A 20,344-nucleotide genomic window follows, 5' to 3' on the forward strand; every position below is an offset into this window, starting at 1 on the left:
TACCAAACACGTCTGTTGGAGATTCAGGGGACATCAAGCCCTGAATAATAATATTTTTGGGGGGGTGGTCTGTGATGGCTTTGTGGGGTGGCCAGAGTCTGCAAGCTGGGTAAGTATTCAACAGGGAATGACTGGCAGGATACAAACCAGACTGAAAGAACACCAGAGAAAAAAGGCAGAAGTGATGGGGTCACTTGGATAATAGTTACTGAAGAGCCTCAATGCCTGGCTTGGCGATTCTGTAGCTAATTTCAGTGAATAATGGGAAGCTCCTGAAGGTAGCTGAGTAGGGAAATGAGTCATAGCAGCTGTAATAACCAGTGTGGGGCTGGGGTAGATCAGCACAGTTAGCAGGCAGCTAAGCTGGACCACTCTGGAGAGGAGAAAAGACATCATAGAGAAAAAGAATCTTACCCTCATGCCTCAGTTTTGGTTGAAAATGGTCTGAATTTGGGCTTATGTATGTGTGTGTGTGTGTGTGTGTGTGTGTGTGTGTGTGTGTGTAAGAGAGAGTTAAAAATGGGAGAGAGAAAAGAGAGGAAGGGAACTGTGTGGGAGTGGACAATAGGCTAATAAGTTGATGACACATAGTGATGCGTTAGCCTTCATGGTACTTTGCAGGAGGCGGGGATGCGCTCATGATCTCAGAGCATTTCAGGTCTGTGTCCTCATGAAGCGCCCAGGGATAAGTACTGTTCTAAGGAGGACGTGAAGAGGCAGGGAGGCACATTTCTGAGCCTCCTCTCTAGAGCCTGTCTCATACTCCAACCCCCACGCTGACATCCACCGGCTGCAATTGTTCCGACACCTGGCAGCTGAGCGGTGCCTCCCATGTCTGAGATAATGTCCCGGAAGAACCACAGGTCGCTCATGGGACATGGGTCCCTCCTGTTTTTCAGTTTCCAGCGGGTTTTTTGGAGGCCAGTGGCATGAAATCCATCCTCAGTACTGGACCAAGTACCAGGTGTGGGAGTGGCTCCAGCACCTCCTGGACACCAACCAGCTGGACGCCAGCTGCATCCCTTTCCAGGAGTTCGATGTCAATGGCGAGCACCTCTGCAGCATGAGTCTGCAGGAGTTCACACGGGCGGCGGGGACGGCGGGTCAGCTTCTCTACAGCAACCTGCAGCATCTCAAGTGGAATGGTGATTATTTCTCTCTACCCTGCTGGGAGGTTCCTTGTCTGGGACTTCCAAGGGGGGGGGGTCTCACCTCCAAATTACTGTTTCCCGAGGGAGGGAAGGAGAGAGGAGGCGAGAGAACAGGCACGAGTCTGGGGTTCCAGGCGTGTCCAATCCTACAGGAACCCAAGGTAATTGCATTTCTCCTTCTGGTTAATTTTTAAGGAGACAAAGGCTCGCTGGGTATTCACAGAAGACTTGCTCTCAGAAAACCTTTTCTTCTCCCCTCTCCACCCCCGCAAACATGTTGGGATAGCCTAACTCCCGATCACTTGCTTATTAAGATCAGCATGGGTCCTTTTTCTTTTCTTTAAACTTCTAGACCGAGGTTCTTAAGATGGGCCCTACACGTGGCGTGGTAAGAAGTGATGGAGAATTAATTAGGTCTATGTTTGTTTTGGGGAAGAGAAGGCTCCCAATATTTCAACAGATTCTTGAGAAGTCAAGAACTCAAAAAGAGAGAGAGAGAGAAAGGGTTAGAACTAATGGTCTGGACACGTGTGGGATGTTTCTGCAGTGATTTCTGGAATTAGTGCTGCCCTAGGGCCCCGAATGTGTCTCTCTTGAGGCCTCACCTAGAGCAGAGGCAAGCTCTCCATCGGTGAGTCTCTTCACGCACGTTCCCTCCTGGCTTCTAAGACACGATAGGGCAAACAACCTGGCTTGCAGAATGTCTTTGACACTGACCTAAGGTTCTCCTGACAATGCTGGTAAAAAAAGTTCTTCTGGGAGCTGCGGGCATCTTGGGAGACAGTAATATTACATAGGGATAGTGAGCTGGCCTGTCCACGTCAGAATGGGCATGTCTGTCTCAGCAGAACCAGTGTTTGGGCAGGTGGCTGGAGCTTCGGGAAGCAGGAGGTCCTGGTCTATGAACCAGATTCAGACCCTGACAGCTGCATCAACGCTGAGGAGGACCCAGGGTCTGGCCTGAAGCTGGCGGCTGGGGTGGCCATTTTGGATGACCTCATTCAGCTCCCAGGCACTCCCCTCTTCCCATCCGCCTCACAGAGATGGTTGCTCATTTTTCTTTACTAGAACCAAACCAAACAAAGCTCTATAAATAACCCCCAGGAGTCTTCAGAAGGAGCAGACTTACACTTGAAGATGTAAATATATTTACCTCCCTACCTGCAATTAGATCCACTCCTTTAAAGCTTTGCTCTGATTGAAGCCTGAGGCAGAAAGGCTTGGGAGGCAGAGAGCAAAGGGGTGGTGGCCATCTTTGACCTTCCGTCTTTGACCTTTTGTAACTTCTTTGGCCCTAATGCATGCTGTCGGTGACTCTGAGTGCCTAATGACCAGATTTCTCTCCTTTGTTTCATTGTTTGCCTTTTTGTAGACGTTCTATTAGCTTATATTCACTGAGTGTTTATTTATACTGGACACTGTAAGTAAATTGATTCATTTAATGACCTTATGAAAAAATAAACATGTACCCATTTTACAGATGGGAAACCTGAAGGTCAGAGAGGTTAAAGGTACGACCTCTGCTCCTGAGATATTTATAACCTGGCTGGGGAGGAAAAACATACTAAACGCATTCATATGTGTATGTGTGTATATATGCTTTTATATTTGATATATAAATATCATATATATATGTGTATATATATACACACACACACATATATATATAATCAAGAGAGGAGTTGCAAGGCATAAAAAAAGAGGAGAATTATTCCATTTATCTGGATGTATCTCAGATTGGATCTAATCAAAATGGGTCTGATTACATTTAAGATCAAAGAAGAATCAAACTGGTGAAAATGGTTTCTCCGGGATTTTCGTTTTCGTCCTATATCCTAAGTCAGTAAGGGAAAGCAGTTTAGAGGCCATTGACTGACTTTATCTGGTTTAATCCCCTCCATTTACAGACGAGTTAACCAAGAGCTGGAAAGGCCAGGCATCAGTGGGAAAACTGGCCTTCTGACTTCTTAAGTTCTATTTCCACCATCCTGGGATGGCTTCCCTCTATAAGGCCAAACCATTGCATTGGATGTAGATGCCCCAGCTCCTGCTTTCCCGGGCCAGGGACTCCAGGCCCCAGTTTGTAGACACTGAGAGGGAAGCCCCCTGGCCTAAACACTCAGAGGTGGACAGACGGCAGGATGGGCAGAAGCTCTCCCTAGAAGTCAGCTCCGTCCTGGTTGAAGCTTTCAGGACTTGTTTAAGTTCTGGCTCCATGTGGGCTGGCTCTGACTTCCCCAATCTGTCCTCCACAGGCCAGTGCAGCAGCGACCTGTTCCAGTCCACACACAATGTCATTGTCAAGACAGAACAAACTGGTGAGGAGCAGCAGAAAAAGGGAGCCAACTTGGGAGTCCAAGCCCGGGGGAGGACAATTGGGAGGGCGTCAGGAGAGTGTGGGAGCAGGACGAATCCAGTGCTCTGGCACGAAGCCAAGGGACGCCTCTTCCCTGGCTGTCTCCAATGGACCACCCCACCGTGAGTCTTGTTCCTTGCCTTGGGGACCAGGGACTGCCAACTATTTCCAATCTAGATTGAAGCTGTCCACACTTCTGTGCCTCTCGCTGCTGGTTAGGGCATCATCCAGGCTCAGGTCCAGGAGCTGGGGAAAATGCAGAGTCTGGGTGGGCCTCCTTCTCACACGAAGAGAGTCAGGGCCTTGGGCTGGGCCAAGTTAGGAGAAGCAAGGGGAGAGAAGAGAAAGGTTCAGTGTCTCCTCCCTGCTCGTCCCTCAGGGGGAGTGCATTTCACAAAAAGGAGGAAGCTACAGACTCGCTGTTGTAGTTATTGTAGCTTCTGGAGGGCTTGGGGGACATCCAAAAGCAGCTGTGGAACCCACTCCCTGCCTCAAGTGCACTTTTAGACAAATGACACTATTCTGGGCTCTGAGTAGGGTCTGCAGTCTCATAGGATCTACGTTTATTTTTTGTTCTCCTTCCCTGGTCCAATGAGTCCTCCTTTCTCTGTCCCAAATCTTTCTCCTGGGGACCCGGTGGACTTGTGCGGTGGGGCGGGGGGGGGGGCGGGAGGCAGGCAGTAACTGCCTGGAGAAATGTACCCCAGGGTCTCACACCCATCAGAGCTCCTTGTATATTGACCTTTGGCCTATGACCTCTCAGTCCAGGGAGAGCTATGCAAGTCCCCCAGAGTCCCCTGGCCTTGAGAAAACCAGGCAGCCAACGCTGCTCCAGGGTCACTCCCCACATCCACAGCAGTGAGATTGTGAGCCACGTGGGATGGCCGAGGTTGCCACGGGCCTCCCTGAGGCTTGCGTGCCAGTCACCAAGGACAGAATTTGACCCAGGGTGATTTGTGAGTTGCTAGGGGCTGAAATTGGCCCCATGCAGTTATTTACTCTTTTATAAGGGGCTAGTCACCATTATTAAAGAAAAAGCAATAGCTGCTAAGCATGTTAACTCGGTCTTCCTAGCCTTGCCCTTCCCTCCAACCCCACAGAGGCCAGGGGTTGCCCGGATGGGCCTGTGTCTCTGGGCCTGACTGCCCTAGAGGCAGACACAGGACTTGGCCCAGAGGCTGGGGCTCCACCCCCACTCCCACCAGGACCTGACAAATAGCCCCACTGGAGGAGCCAGCTGGTATTGGAGAGGGCCCAAATAACTCGGTAATTCCTCCTTGACCATCCAGACATTCTCGTGTTGCCAGTTCCGAAAAGCTGAGCCAAGGGGTGGAGAAGTAGGTCCACCCTAGGAGGAGGGGAGAAGAGGCTCTTAGAGGGGCCAACACCCCCCAAACCTTTTTGGTTCAGTTTGTTTTCAGAGACAACAACAGGTGTATGAGGTGACCCAACGAGGAGAGAGGGTGTAACCCCAAGAGATTGGGCTTGGGGTGCCCAAACACGTAGCTATTAGTTAAAATACCAGCTAAATCCCTATGTCGCAAACAGGAGGACTTAGCCAGTGAGTCAGGTTTTATACTATTTATGCTATAAAAACAAAATGAAACTCGGCCATTGGCTTACCTCGCTGACCCTGAAATTCAGAACGCAGACAGGGGGGGAGCTGAGGGCAGCCTCCATCTGTGAGGAGGGGGAAAGGCAGGAAGTTCCCGGTGGGGACGAGGTGAGAGCTCCTGCCAGGTCTCACAGCTCTTGGCCGGGAAAGAAAATGCTTCTGTTGGAGGTCAGCCCAGACGTGGGGGTTGTGTAGGAGTGGGGCTTTGTTTGGGGTAGGTGGACGGCAGTTTCCTCTGAATCTGACATCCGAAGAGTCAGACATGCTTACCCAGCCCGCTGCAGGGGTGGGGTGGGGGGCAGAGGGAGCGCACTTCTTCTCAGAGATGAGGCAATGGGACCTCACTCTGAAAAGTTGTTTGCTTGATTTGGTGACACTCTCTTCTCCTTCTCCTCTGTTTTATTTTGAGAATTTTGTGTCACCCCTTACATTAATTGGAGAAATCCTGAAGGGAGGGGGCTGTCACCCAACTGGAAGGGGAGCTTCTGGAATTTTAGCCATGAAGACACCGTGATAAAGAATGACTAGACTTTCCTGAAAGAAACATTAATTCTCCCGGGAAGATATTTTTAGGAAACGAGACTCATTAATTAGGAATTATTTGTCCTTAACAATTTCTTTTTCCAATGTAAAAATATTCTGGTGATTATACAGTAGCATGCAAGACGATGCCAGGCTCCTGAGCCCACCCCCTGCTATGGGAATATTCCCAGAAAGCCAAAGCATGGGCCTAGGACAGGGTCTCACTATAGTATTCCCTCACTGCCCTAAAGAGGAAGCAGGTGTAGAACACACAGAGTTGGGGCCATAACAAAGCCCATTTCCGTTAGGACGCTGGAAGAAAAAGGAGTTAACATTCTTATAAAGTAGCATGTGGTAGAAGTCCAATCTTATCCTTTCTCTCTGAGGACCACCCACGAGGCCCAGTACCTCTCTGATGGGCAGTGAGTTAGAAAGGGCAAACTCATCACCCAGGGAAAGATGATTGCTGACCATCCCCATTTTCTGTCTTTTGTAGACCCTTCCATCATGAACACATGGAAAGAAGAAAACTATTTATATGGCACCAACTATGGTAGCACAGTAGGTAACTAACTCCCCAACACTTACGGGCCTTTGACATTCTGCTTATTCTGTCTTCTAACAGCCACAAAGTTATGTTGTAAGGAAGGGGCTCTTAATGTCATTTATCATTTCATTGCTGCAGATCTGTTGGACAGCAAGACGTTCTGTCGGGCCCAGATCTCCATGACAAGCACGGGTCACCTTCCTGTCGGTAAGTTGTCCTGATATCGGGGCTGAGGGTGCCTCCTGCAAGTGCTTACTGAGAATTAATGAGAATTACAACACCCTGCGTTTCTACTTTGCTGGAGTCTTTCTTGTTGAAAGACTGGGAAAGGAAGGGAGTTACTCTTTTTAAAAGGTCTGCTTTTGAGCTAGTATTTGTACATTGAAAATGACCAGCAAGGAAGCCTCTGGGAAAACTGTTGGTCTCTTGGGAAACCAAGTCACTCTCTTGTGACAACAAAAACTCCTTTCAGCAGAAGCTTGCTTTTAGGAAATTATCTGATAAAACTGTTTTGACTTGGGTATACTTATGGGGGAAGAAGCTGTATTTAATTTTCAACAAACTACGTCTGACTTTAGGGAAAGAATATCTAAAAGTGACCTTCAGAGGTCAGTGAACCTGCAGTGATGATCTCTGGGTAGTGGGGTAGCTGTCGGAAATTTCTAGAACCCTGGCCATCACAGATCAGCTTTTAAGCCTGACCCTGATGGCTCATTGGGACTCTCTGATTAGTCAGACCACCTGTACTGGATGAATTATGCTCACGTTAGTTGTGTTCGGTTAAAATTGGATGCAACCGGAGGGGAGGCTATCCTTGACTCCAAGTCAAGGTTCCCCTGAGAGGGGTGGTCCACTGGGAGTCCAGAGAGGGGCTTTCAGATGATAATTTCCCCTCCCCTCACAAAGAGGCATTTTGGCACGTGTCCTGTGAGCGTGAGTGCACTGGGGGGGTGAAGAGAGGGTTTCGACCTGGGTGAGAATTTGTAAAACTGCTTGGGTCTATGAAATTTGGAGCTTAGACTTGTCATGAGGCAATTGCTCTTTTCCTGGAATTGAAGTTGGGGCATCTTCAGAATTGGGATTTAAATGTGTGCTTGTGAAAGAACTTGGAATCACACAGCTTCTCCTCCCCCAAAACCTCCCCTTGTTTTTTATTTTGTTCAGTGTGTTTTTAAGAACCGAAATAATGAGGTTTGAGGTTTTGTTCGGGTCAAACCCCTTGAATGAAGCAGGGCTGGTAGCCAGTGTCAGTGCTTCTGGAATTGAGGTTAAGAATGGAGGCCAATTCATTTCTTGACTTCCCCCTCCCCCAATGGGCACAGCATTATGTGTCACTCTCAGTATTTGTTCAGCTTAGGAAACAGATCAGATACTGGAAAGGCTCTGCAGTGGGTTTGCCCTTCTGGGGGAACTGAGCCAATCAGGGGAACATTTCTGTAGCAATCATTGCCACCCAGTCAAGACCGAGGGTTTCAGAGCCGAGGAAACCACACGGTCACACTCTGACTTCCTCACACCTTGTAAGGTGATGCCTCCCATGTTCTTCCAGTTGGGTCTCTGGATTATGGCAGAAGATTGCAGCTGAGAATAAACTAGCACCCATCACTTCCTGAGCCTCGGGGGTCCTGAAGCACCTGGAAAACATAAAAGCCATTGTCCCAGCTCTCCTGCCCTCACAGCCTGGCTGCCCTTCTCTCTTCTGTATCCTGACTTACCTTCTAGAATCTCACAATCCATAGGGGCCAGTTCTGCTTTCATATTTGCAGCAATAGGGAACTCACTGTCCCCTTATTCCATTTTTGAATAATTCTTAAAACGGGCTTTACAGATCTGCACTCCTTTACCTCCCTTGATCCTAGATTCCTTTGTCGCCCATTCTGATCCTTTGCTTGGAACACGGTGAAGCAATCCAGGACCTCTACCGGAATTATTACTGATAGAATCCACTCAGCATCTGGGACTGGCAGCTTCTCTGGAGTAATTAACTATCCCCCAGCCTTCCAGAGGGACAGTTAATTACAGCCTTGCCTGGGTCCATTCCTTCCGGAGAGGTTTAATCTCTACTGGATGGGACCAGAACACCACCCCCCTAAAAAAGGACCTTCGTCATTTATCCGAGTCTTTAGATTTCAAGTTCCCATGAAACTGAGTGCAGTTAAATGTCTTTCTATGTTTTAATGCAAGTTACAAGCCAAGCGAAGGCGAGGCTCCACATAAACTGATGCCCTCTGTGATAAACCCAGGTGGGGAAGCGGGCTTTGTTTTGATTCCTCTGTCATCTGCCCATTTCACAAAGTGGCTGCTGCGAGTGTTCCTGATCTGCCCGATAGTCCTCGAGCCAGTCACGCCAACTCGGGCCTGATGTGTTTATTCACTGACTTGTCAAGCCTAGAGCTAGGGTGGCATGGTCTATTATAACACTGATATTTGTATATCCCGTAAAGAAATGGCTCACAGCTGAATCACATGCAAATGCTTCTAATCTTCGCTTCTTGCGAAGCAGCTTAGCTGAAGTCACGCTCTGGAACTTGCGTCATAAACCTGTGGCTCAGTGCTCCCCTTGCCCAGACTGGACCTTGGCCTGAGGTGCCTGGGAGCAGAGCGAGAGAAAGCCGAGCCGGACGACTTCCCCAGAGCGAGCCATTATTTTACAAGAATGAATCACTTAACCACATGGCTAACTTCAAAGGTTTTGACTTTTATTTTAGGGTGAGGGGAAGACACAAGGGGAGAGGCCATCATATTAAAGTGAGGTTTCAGATCAAAAGACTTTAGTGCGAAGGCAGGTCCGTGGTTCCACAGCTTGCCCACACACACTGGGGACGGGAAGAGGAGGCTGGAAGATATTCGAGTTTTCTTTTGCCTTTGGCTGCATATTCCTTCATATTATGATGGAAACATTTTTATTGGGGGATTTATTTTGTTCTCTGTTTTTGGTTTTTCTTTGAAGCTGGATGGAAGTCCAGGCTGGGTAAAGGGCTGACATCTCACAGAGGACATTCCCTCATGGTCTGTCTGGTCTGGGGTCTTTAAGTCTATAGAGTCCATGGACTCATCAAGTGAGCCTAAACCCCTGAAGCTGTTTACAAATTCTCATGAGTGTACACATACGTGCATGTTTCTGGGGAGAGGGTCCAAGGTTTCCGTCTTATTCACAAAGGTAGCTTAGCCCCCAAAGTAACTAATTCTATATCAGCTCGGAACCCTTAAACGGTGATGGAGGCCAATAAGCCGAGAAACCCGTGGGTTTTTCTGAACTCAACCCTGGCTCTGAAATAATGGCCCTGCATCCCTCCTGGATGCCATTGGAAAATGAGCTTTGCTTGTGGCCTACTGGGTAAATGCCACTCTTTGTCTGCAGAACAACGCGGCCCTGTCAGAGTGATGTATCACTTGGAAACCGGGGTGAGTGCCAGACCTGTCGCAATATTGTCACATCCTGATGGGATGTTGCAACCTCACCCTGAAACCTACAAGGTGGGAGAGTGGAGTCTCCTTGCATTTCCTGCGAATTTGCCCTTCCAGATTTCAGAGAAACCCCAGTCAGGTGCAGGCCCTCCTGCTGACAATACCAAGGGAGATTCTTGGCCCGAAGAAGAGGTTTCTCAGCTAACCAGAGCTTATGAAATCCCTGTCCTCCTTCTACCTTGGCTCGTGGAGAAACCACCGGGAATGCTGAGTCGTGACGAGCTGGGTGCTCTTATAGGTGACAGTGTATGTGTCCACGCATGCTGGGAAATCCAGAATCGTTGAGCTGGAATTACTTTTTCCCACTAACTTGAGCATTAGAGACCTGAGCCTGATTCTTGGCAGGGAAGACTTCTGTGAAATCTCTTATGTGTCGTTGTCTCTAGAATTGGCACCGAGTGGTGGTTGTGACTGAAGCCTCTGGATTCAAATTGTGTGTGTTCACATCGTGGCTCCACTTTCAGGCTGTGTGACTTCAGACAAGTCACCTGAACTCTCTGTGTCTCAGCTCCTGCACAGATCTTTGGATCATCTAGTAGCCACCTCAGAAGGTTGTTGAGTAAAGTGAATAGGCCATTCATGCATAAAGCAGAGCACAGTGCATGGTACATAGTAAGTGCTCAATAAACAGTATTAACCAGTTTGTTTAGGAGCTAATGGCTATTCTAACTTTTTTGAATCATGAACCACTCTTGACAATGGAAATGAATGCCTTGGGTGCTCCCCATTTGCATGCAGTTTCAGTCCATCCGTAATGTCCTTGAAGGCCACACAGGGATCGGTGGGTGAACCCTAGCTTAGGAAGCCCGGATGTACTGTGCACTGAGAAATGCATCTTACTGGCCCAGTTTCTTAACAGGATTGGCTTGCATTTAGAGACTACTCTGTATTCAGATTGCTGGGTTACTGATTGAGAGATTTTTTGGTAAGTTCTGCCTGGTCTTCCTGACACCTGAAGCGCCCATTCACACACACACACACACGCGCACACACACACACACACGTGCGCGCGCACTGCTAGACCATTTATTTTTCTTTTTAAGAAGTTTCATTTCACCAGATCTGCCTCTGTCATCTTGTCTTTGGTGATACTCACAAGGGTTACCATAATGAGTCATTTGTTAAACTAATCTGTGTTTCTATAGTCCCCTGGTGGCCCTCTGTACTGAGCGCAGGCCAGTCAATGGCCCCTTTGTCAGACTGATTAAAATGTAACTTTGCTTGCCAAAAAAGGGCACTCCTCTGGCTTAAAAGCCATTTTTCTTTGTTATAAGTGTTTACATTTTGTATTATGTAAAAAGAAAACCCACACACATGCACACACACACACCTTCTTTCAGTGACCTATTTCCTTCAATGGCTTCCTATCTCTCTCAGAATAAAAGCTAAAATCCAAAAAGAGTCCCATGAAGCCTTACTGATCTCAACCTCTGCCTCTTGTTCACAGTCACGCTGGCTTCCTTCTATTCTGTGAATGTACCAAACACATCCTGACCTCAGGGCCTTTGCATTTACTATTCTTATTCATAGATGGTTCTTCTGCAAGCTCTCTGCATGGCTGGCTGTCTCCCTCACATCCTCTGGTCCCCTTCTCTGAGAGGTCTTCTGTGACCGCCTTATATTTAATTGCAAATTATTCCCACCTTCACATTTCTATCCCCATTTCTTACCCTGCAAGATTTTTCTTCATAGTATTTCTCATCTCTGTTTTATTTTGCTCATATACCACACACACAAACAGTGCCAGGCATGTAATAGGTGCTCAATAAATACTGGTTAAATGAGTGGATGAATGAATGGCAATGATGACTGTAGGAAATGGGTAAATTAAGCAGCTCTCATTGTTCCTTTTAGCAGAGTCACCTGAGATGAAAAAAGAGCAAGACCACCCTGCAAAGTCCCACACCAAAAAGCACAGTAAGTTGCCTGGCTTTCAGATGGCTGTTGTCCCTTCCCTTCAGGGCGGGTGTAACTGGAGGCCACTAGGTTTTAGACAAATATTGCCTCTGCCTGTCACCTCCACTTCTTTACCTCAGCCTGTTTAGGGTGAGACAGTGGGGGCATCACTTGCTGGCAAAGTAAGCCCCTCTGCAGTTTCTCAAAGTGGAGATCCACTGGAATTTCCTCTTTGTGCTGTGCTGTTTGTTCTAAAATTGAGATACCCAGTGAATGAGACCTGATAGGCACGAGGTTAGCAATTTCCCTCTCTCCAGAAAAATGGATGAGAAAAGAAGATGGGAAGTAAAAACGGAGATGTATTCTTTTTTTCTTTTGTTGGCTGTTGGCTTTCCTACCTTTGTCGAGTGATTGTTCCAAGAAAGGACTGTTTACTTTTAATATTCAACAGTGCTCCTTGGAAGTTGTCTTTCCCCCAGTAATAAGACTTTTTGAAAATATAGGAACTCTCAGAGACATGGAGGGGAGAGCTCAGAAAGAAATCATTTGGACATTGTTACATGTCGTTCTGCAGAATTGAACGAACATAGCACAGTAAGTGGTGAGGAGGTGTGGTGTAGCGCAGGTCTTGTGGGGGTCAAGTAGGATTTGGTTGCTAATCTTATTACAGTAGTTGCTTCATTGTCAAATTGGCCCCCTCAACTCCTACCAGACCCTGACCCAATACATTCTAGGAGTTAAAGTTCTAGAGCCCTGTTGATGTGCATTTGACTGAACCACAGTCGCTGGGTGAGAGTGCTATACTCGGGCTGAGGTTCTAGACAAAAGTGGTTGAAATTTGCTCTTCGGGGAAATGACAGATGACAAGGAATCCTGAGCAATTCATCAATAGTAATTAAAAGAGATTCCCCCTTGGGGCGCCTGGGTGGCTCAGTTGGTTAAGCGACTGCCTTCGGCTCAGGTCATGATCCTGGAGTCCCGGGATCGAGTCCCACATCAGGCTCCCTGCTCATCAGGGAGTCTGCTTCTCCCTCTGACCCTCCTCCCTCTCATGCTCTCTGTTTCTCATTCTCTCTCTCACAAATAAATAAAATCTTAAAAAAATTTTAAAAGAGATTCCCCCTGGCATAGGAGGTCTAAGACTTATTCCTTGGTCTTAGCTTTACCACTAGCTAATTGGGTGATCTTGGTCAAGTCACTTGAATTCTCTGTGTCTCAGTTTCCTGATATATAAACTGAAAAATTGTGCTAGTTCATTCTCAAATGCCTTTTTTTTAAAGATAAAATATTTGGTGATTCTGTGATCTGACTGTGCTGGTGGATAGGGGAAAATTGAGTATGTCCTCCCTGATGGACGATGTTGCAACTCTATGCTTCCTCTCCTCCTTCTTGGCTGTGACTTAGGCCACTGATAAACTCCTTTTCCAACTTGTCCTCAGATCCACGAGGGACTCACTTATGGGAATTCATTCGTGATATCCTCCTGAACCCAGACAAGAACCCAGGGTTAATCAAGTGGGAAGACCGATCTGAGGGCATCTTCAGGTTCTTGAAATCAGAGGCTGTGGCCCAGCTATGGGGCAAAAAGAAGAACAACAGCAGCATGACCTATGAAAAACTCAGCCGAGCGATGAGGTGAGGAGTTTCCAGTCCTGACCATGACCACTTAATTCCCTGGCAGTCTTGGTCTGACTGGCCACCTTATGCAATGTCCTTTGTTACAGATATTACTACAAAAGAGAAATTCTGGAACGTGTAGACGGACGAAGGCTGGTATATAAATTTGGGAAGAACGCACGTGGATGGCGAGAAAATGAAAACTGAACCTGCCAACACTTTGAACACAAACCCAAACATTCCCCAAATGATAGCAAGCCAAGAGCTCCTGGACATAAGTATTCCAAAGACTACTTTTCTCTGATATTTATGTACCTTGAGGGGGAAAAACATCCACTTCTAATCGGAAGAAGGAACACTACAGTTGATAAAATTATTTTGTTACTTTGAAGTATGTCCTATATGGGGAACAAACGTACACAGTTTTCTGTGAAATATGATGCTGTATGTGGTCGTGATTTGTTTTTGCCGCTATTGTGAAGTTCCTTTCCACTGCAAGAAGAGCAGGATTTGTAGCCTTGTGCTTCTTGCTAAGAGAAAGAAAAAAAATTAGAGGGCATTAAATGTTTTTATATGCAAAATGATTAGGAGAAGGTGATGTGTCCTCTGCACATGAGCATCCACGTGGCCTCATCAGGAGAGGCGGGTGGGGTTGCTAGGATGAACTCCAAGGTCTCAGGTTGACAGGATGAACCCAAGGATGCTGGGAAGTTTAACTTGACCTTTAGGAGCCAGTGAGTGGAGCATGAAGACTTCCAAAATCCAAGTGGACTATAATCACTGAGTAATCACATGACTTGCAATGCTTAAATCAGCAAGAATAATGGTGAAGGCTTTCTACTCATTCAAGAATGATTTACCTGATGCCAACGCTGTCTCTCTCCCACCCTCTTCGATGACTGGGGAAAAAATCTTCAAATGCCATCTCTGCTCACTTCTAGGTATTTAAGAGAGGCTCTAACCTTGCTTGTTTTTAATCCCAATTGTTCGAAAATAAATGGGAAAAAGGAGGTGGTGATGAGTTTGCTTTTGTATTCCTATAGCCCATCAATTCTCGATTAGCAAAATGGACATTTTGGGCTGAGTAATTCTTTGTTGTGCATTATTTGGCTGTCTTGTGCATTGTGGGATGTTTAGCAGTATCTGTGACCTTTACCCACTGGAGGCCAGTTGCACTCTTATCCCTAAAGTTGTGACATTTTCAGACATTGCCAGATTTCCCTTGAGGGGCAAAATTGTCCTTGATTGAGAACCACTGATGTAGTCTGCCGAGATGAAGATGGTGATTTACTCTCAGAACAAAAATATGCATAGATCTTTCATTCCCTAGAGTGAAGTAAAAGCAAGACTCCAAAGTCAACCAATTTTTAAGTTCTAAAATATTAGGGACAATGGGAATATTAGAAATGGGAAATCTAGAGGTTCCAAACCCCAGATGAGAGCCAAAGTCAGATAAATTAAACACAGTAATAGCAAGAATTATAATAGAAGACATTTCACTAGAATGACAAAGCAGAGTAAAAATTACATTGCAAAAGGAAATGCTGAGAGAAGAATTGGGTGGGGGGAGTGGAGAGAGAGAGAGAGAGAGAGATCCAGGGAAAATCTTTCCTCTTTTGGATAATCTCTTTCCCGTCTTATCTGGACTCCTCCCAAAGTGAATGGTGTGTTGCCTAGATTTGTGTCTACAGGATTTTTTTTTTTTTTTTTTAAAGACAGAGAAAAGAAAGGTAGATGGAAGAGAAACAGAAAGCCCAGCTCAGGAGCTACGGTCAGTAAGACGTTGGGGATTTCTTCAGTGGAATTGTTCTGGGGTGTTCTGGTGTCACTGGGGCCTGAAGCCTGGGAGGAGCATGAGCCTGTAGACACTTTGAAAATGGGTTAGAACACCTAGATCCCTTTTGCACCTTTTCTTTCTGGCTCCCCATGTCCTTGGCTTTCTCCTCCCTTTTGCCTCTCTATCTGGAGCCATAATATTGGAAGGGAGACAGCTAATCTCATCAACGAATGGAGCACCTACCACTGTGTCTTACCCAACGAAGGTGAGCAATTCATAGTCAGAGGTTGCAAAGTATTTGTAATGTATTCAGAAGGTTGGAAGTAAGAATTAAGAATTTGTCCTGATTATAATGAGAGCCATTATGGATGGTAACCTTGGAATGGCAGCTTAGTGAGATGATCTTCTGAAGGTACAACCAAGTCCATTTGTATTTCTGCCTGGCTTGGTCACCTCCACAGAGGTGTTATTTGGTGTTGTCAAGTAACAGTTACTGAGGGAACTGAGAGAAATAACAATGAGCAACACAGACCTAAAGCATGCTGCATAAAAAGACACACCTTGCTTTCCCAGCATTTTACTATGTTTCACTCAGAACAAATTAAACATCCAAATATCTGAATTGGTGTAAACGCATGAATGTTTGTGTGTCTGTGAGCATCTGAATCGTGTGGAGTTATTAGGGACGTCTGCTAATTCGCTCTCTGCTCTTTCTTCCCTGGCTTTGCCTGTTCATCACCCAGGGGGGCTAGATCCTTCCCTGAGCTCACCCTTCTTAAACCTGCAAGTTTCTCACATTCCTCCAATTTGGCCTTGGCTCTTTCTGCACCCTCCCCATCGATGAGCAATTTCTACTAGGTAGTAAGTAAATCTGGGGAGTACCGATTGGAACAGTTCTGCAGATAATTAACAGATTGTGCTATTTGTTGAAAGTGACGGTTTCTTGGCACCCAGTTCCTGCTTAAATAGGCTGGAGTATTAAGTTCTCAGCATATCTCTCTATTGTCTTGGCTTGAGTTGATGCATTTTCTATGTGCTGTTCGTGACTTGGAGAACTCAAGGTAATTGAGCCATGCCAACTTGGGGTGTGAACAGAATACTTCCCACCACAGTGTTGCAAGGGAGAGCAAAATCCCAGAGATAAGCCAGCATCAGGTGAAGCGTCCCCCCTGCCCCCCGCCCCGCCCCACCCAGTCTCTTGGGGACTCACAGCTTCTCACTCAAGAAGCTTATCTGTGTTGGATGCTCACAATGTCCCTAAACCTGGTCTCCTTGAGCTCTCAAGGCTTAGGCTCTAATTTGCCATTTTCATGGGAATCTGAGGCAGGAAATGTGTTGCTAAGACTTCACCAGATGCACATAATCTGAGTCTCCTGGATATGTGACTTGATGAAATTTGAGCAAGGTCCTGGATCCCAGAGACATACATCCACAGCTTCTTGAACTTGCCTTCTGAACAGGGCAGACCCACGTGATGAGTTTTCCTTTGAACATGCTGGTCCTTCCTCAAAGTTCTTGCCTTGCTAGACTGTAAGCTCTTGGAGGGCAGGGACTATATCTTATCCATATTGTTTCCCAGCACCTAGCATGGGCTAGGTCCTTGATAAATATGTGTTGACTTAATGAATGAATGTCTTCTGGAAGACTTCTCCATATCCATAATCGGGATGTGAATCATTTCTTCACCAGAATAAGAGCACAATGGCCAAAACTTCAAGAACATATTATGGGTTAGATGAACATTCTACTGCGAGACTTTTTACTTTGCCTTCCTACTTGTCCTAAAATGAAACCAAACAGACAGGTTGTTTGGTTCCACAAGTCAAGATATGTTGGATGAGAATTCTGTTGCCTTATTAGGAGCTGTGAGACTTATCTGGTACGAGAAGCCAGTAATGGACCTTTAAACTGTTTCAACCAATGAAGATTATGAATGTGTTTATATGATGTACATTGCTATTTAAGTGTAAAGCAGTTCTAAGTTTTAGTATGTGGGCGTTGGTTTATATATATATTTTTGTCTTTTTGAAAAAAGGGATCTTTTGATAAGGTTAGTCATGCATGTTAGATCTTAATTTTGCAAGTGTGTTGTCTTTCAAATCTATAAAATAGAGGAAAAGGTAAAATAGTAAGAGGGAAAGGCAATTATCTTATTCTTTTATTGTTAAAAAAAGCATTTTTTTCATGGAGCCATCTATGTGAGGAGCTTCTTTAATTCTACAGAATGTAAGAGATGTTCCACATGACCCTATTGCATGGATACATGCGGTGTGAAAGAAGGAACAGCACAGCAATCACAATATCAGAGCTGAATTAACTTCAGCATTGGTTCTCAGGATGCCTTTTCTGGAATAGGAGATAGAGCACTTAATAAAAACCCATCAAGACTGTGCCTTATGAACCACTGAAATGTATAAGCCCTCACAAGTTTAGCTTAATTGGGATTAATCTTTCTGTAGCAATCTGCATAATTCTTGCTTTTCTCCCCATTTGGCTTCTGGGTTGACAATTTGTGGGAAACAATCCTACTGCCGCTATTTTTTTTTTTTAAATCAGAAATCTTGCCCTTTAAACTATGTGAAATTCAAACTGAGTATTTTTATTTTATGAAAGAATTATATTTTTCAAAGTATGGGTTTTTTGTTGTTGTTGTTGTTTGATGGGTCCCAGAAAACACTAATAAAAACCAGAGACCAGCCTGTAATTGTATGTTTCATGCTTCAACAAACTACCCAAAACTGGGCTCAGAGGAAATGTGGTTGGTCTACAGCAACAAAATGCATGCAATTCTTGCATAAAATTATTCCATAAGCATTTATTGAACATCTATCATGTGCCAGGCACTTTCCTAGACACTAAACTATGGTAGAAAAATGAAAGAGATAAAAAAAAAACCCTCTACTCTCATGAAGTTCATATTTCATTGGATGGAAACAGACAAAAAAACAAAAACTAACAAGCAAATATCAGATATATAGTAAGGAAATATGGAGCAAAGAGGAGTGGAGAGTGCTGGGGTGTGTAGGGACGTATGCAAATTTCACCAGGGATAAGGAGGAAACATTTCAGCGAAGACCCGAAAGATGTAAGGAAAGGAGCCATGCAGATAAGAGGGAATGATACCTTACTGAAGGGACCAGCAAGTGCAAAGGTCCTGAGGTTCCTGACACGTGTTCCTGACATGTCCAAGGAGCAGTGAGGAAGTCTATTTACCAGAGCAGAATAAGCAATAGTGGGAAATGATGTAAACGAGGCGCTAGATGACATAGAACACGGAGAACATTATGAAGGCTCCAGGTTTTCTTTTGAGTGAGGTGGGGAGCCACAGAGAAGTGACACGCTCTCACTTCTGCTTTAAAACAACCCCTCTGGCTGTTGTGTTGAGAATGAATTGCAGGGAGACATTCAATGCCAAACAAACATTCTTACTGAAGGATGAATAAAAGGAGGAAGAAAAGCTCACACTCACATCCCGGCTTCCCATATGATACTTAGCAAATATTTCAAGGCAGTAAGTGAGCTCTACCTGTTCATAACATATTTCTCCTGGGGCCCAGAAAGTCTCAGTCAGTTCTTAACTTCATAACCAATAATATGAAAATAATAATAGGTGAGCATTTGAGGAAGATCCACTGGTGCCAGGTACTGTGATATGTGTTTTACATACATTATTACATTTAATCTGATATATAGATATGATCTCCAATTTTCCAATGAAGGAAACAAAGGTCAGAAAGGTTAAATGACTTTCTTAAGGTCACACACACAGCTAGAAATAAGTAGTAAAGCTGTCTTTGTGCACCCAGACCTCAGTTCCCCAAAGCCTATCTTCCTAATCCTGATAATCTCTAGTTCATTGGGATGCTAATGTCCAGTGAGAGGGAAAGCAAGAAGTAAACAACACACATGCACACACGGTTTCATGGTTAAATATATTGGAGTAATACTGAGTTAAGCAAAGTCTTACGGAGTTATTCTGTAGGAATTCTTAGAGCCTTTATGATGATGGTGTGCACTGTGAATCTATAAGAGAGGGAAAAGTGTTCCCAACTTTCCAAACGTATGTAATATGGACCTTTTTCATCAAAGGCAGGCTTGATGAAAGCGAGACCCTTTAGATGCCCAGGAAAATGATGATATGTAGAGATTACTTCTCTGACTTAGGAAAAGCAGTATTTTCATGTTTGGGCCAAATTAATATGTTGATAATATTCATGCACGTCACACTTGGCCAACTTTGAATATATTCTGTATCTTTCTCATTGAGAAGAAATTCCCTTGCTGCCCTGGGCGTTATTTATTTGCATCGATGCATTTCTCAGCAATCACAATGGACTTGCCAAGTGACTCCTCTTGGGGAACTGTGAACCCTCCTGAATTTTAACTCTTTAGAACTATCTGTCCCAAACTATAGGCACTAGCCACATGTGGCTATTTAAGTTTCAATGAGCTCAAATTATATACGTTAAAAATCGTGTTCCTTAATCACACCATCTGCATTCCAAGAGCTGTCCAGCCACGTATGGCTATTGGCTCCAGGACCGGCTGGTGTCCCCATAGAACATTTTCATAATCAGAGAAAATTGGTGGGACAGCAGTGCTCTAGAATCTGACTGGGAGGAGGGAGTAAGGGTGAAAAGGGTAGTGAGTAAAACTAACCCAGGCTGAAATAAGATCCAGGGAGCCTTAGAAACCAAAGGTGACCCTGAATTGTAGAGAACAATGAAAATAAAGATCCAAAGCAAATATCTCTATGTTTGTTGGAATGGTGACAGTATCTGCGAGTGCAAACAAGTTTGACGCTGTCAGTGGAGACTTGGAGTGGGAGGATTTTATTATTCTTATCTCCAAACCCCACACATACCCTACAGTCATTAATATGAGTGTTCCAAGGATGTGGCTTTCTGGTCGGGAATATTGGCATTGAGGGAAGATCATTGAAATGGGCAGGCAAATGAAAGGTTCTTAAGCAGGATGGCTGGTTACTTCCACAGTCTGCCACAAACAACACGAATGCCATTTTCGTCCTTTTTTTTCAAGACTCACTTCTTGAATCATTCATTTACCCATTGGCTATTTCCTTACAAGTCAGTTCTTGTCTATTAACTAGCGTGATCTGGCCTCTGTTTACATCAAGTCACTGAAAATGCTCTGTTGAAGGTCACAGCCAAACTCATTGCTGCCTCGGGGACTTTGCTTTAGCTCTTCCCTTTGCCTAGCATGCACCTTTGAGTGTCATGGGGCTGGCTACTTCCAGTCATGTGGACTTCAGTTCAAAAAGTCGCCTTTCCTAATCACACTGAGAGCTGGAAGATTGTTTGGTGCAAACACCTGTCCTAAGAGCACAGAGAGCTTAATGCATAGACCCAAAGTCACACAGGCTTTTAGCTAGGAG

General features: G+C 45.3%; 1 protein-coding gene across 1 annotated transcript in view; it reads left to right on the plus strand.

The window, feature by feature from the left end:
* EHF (ETS homologous factor) overlaps positions 1 to 14,398 on the plus strand; it is a 38,114-nt gene extending 23,716 nt beyond the window's left edge. The window contains exons 3-9 of the mRNA XM_035012306.1: positions 900 to 1,145; positions 3,407 to 3,469; positions 6,141 to 6,209; positions 6,330 to 6,398; positions 11,514 to 11,576; positions 12,995 to 13,190; positions 13,280 to 14,398. Of these exons, the coding sequence (XP_034868197.1) occupies positions 900 to 1,145; positions 3,407 to 3,469; positions 6,141 to 6,209; positions 6,330 to 6,398; positions 11,514 to 11,576; positions 12,995 to 13,190; positions 13,280 to 13,379 (806 nt within the window). The 3' untranslated portion in view covers positions 13,380 to 14,398. The remainder of the gene's footprint in view (positions 1 to 899; positions 1,146 to 3,406; positions 3,470 to 6,140; positions 6,210 to 6,329; positions 6,399 to 11,513; positions 11,577 to 12,994; positions 13,191 to 13,279) is intronic.
* Positions 14,399 to 20,344: the final 5,946 nt, after the last annotated feature.

Source organism: Mirounga leonina, unplaced genomic scaffold (assembly GCF_011800145.1).
Source record: "Mirounga leonina isolate KUSES-001 unplaced genomic scaffold, KU_Mleo_1.0 Mir_166, whole genome shotgun sequence".
Classification (NCBI taxonomy): Eukaryota; Metazoa; Chordata; class Mammalia; order Carnivora; family Phocidae; genus Mirounga; species Mirounga leonina.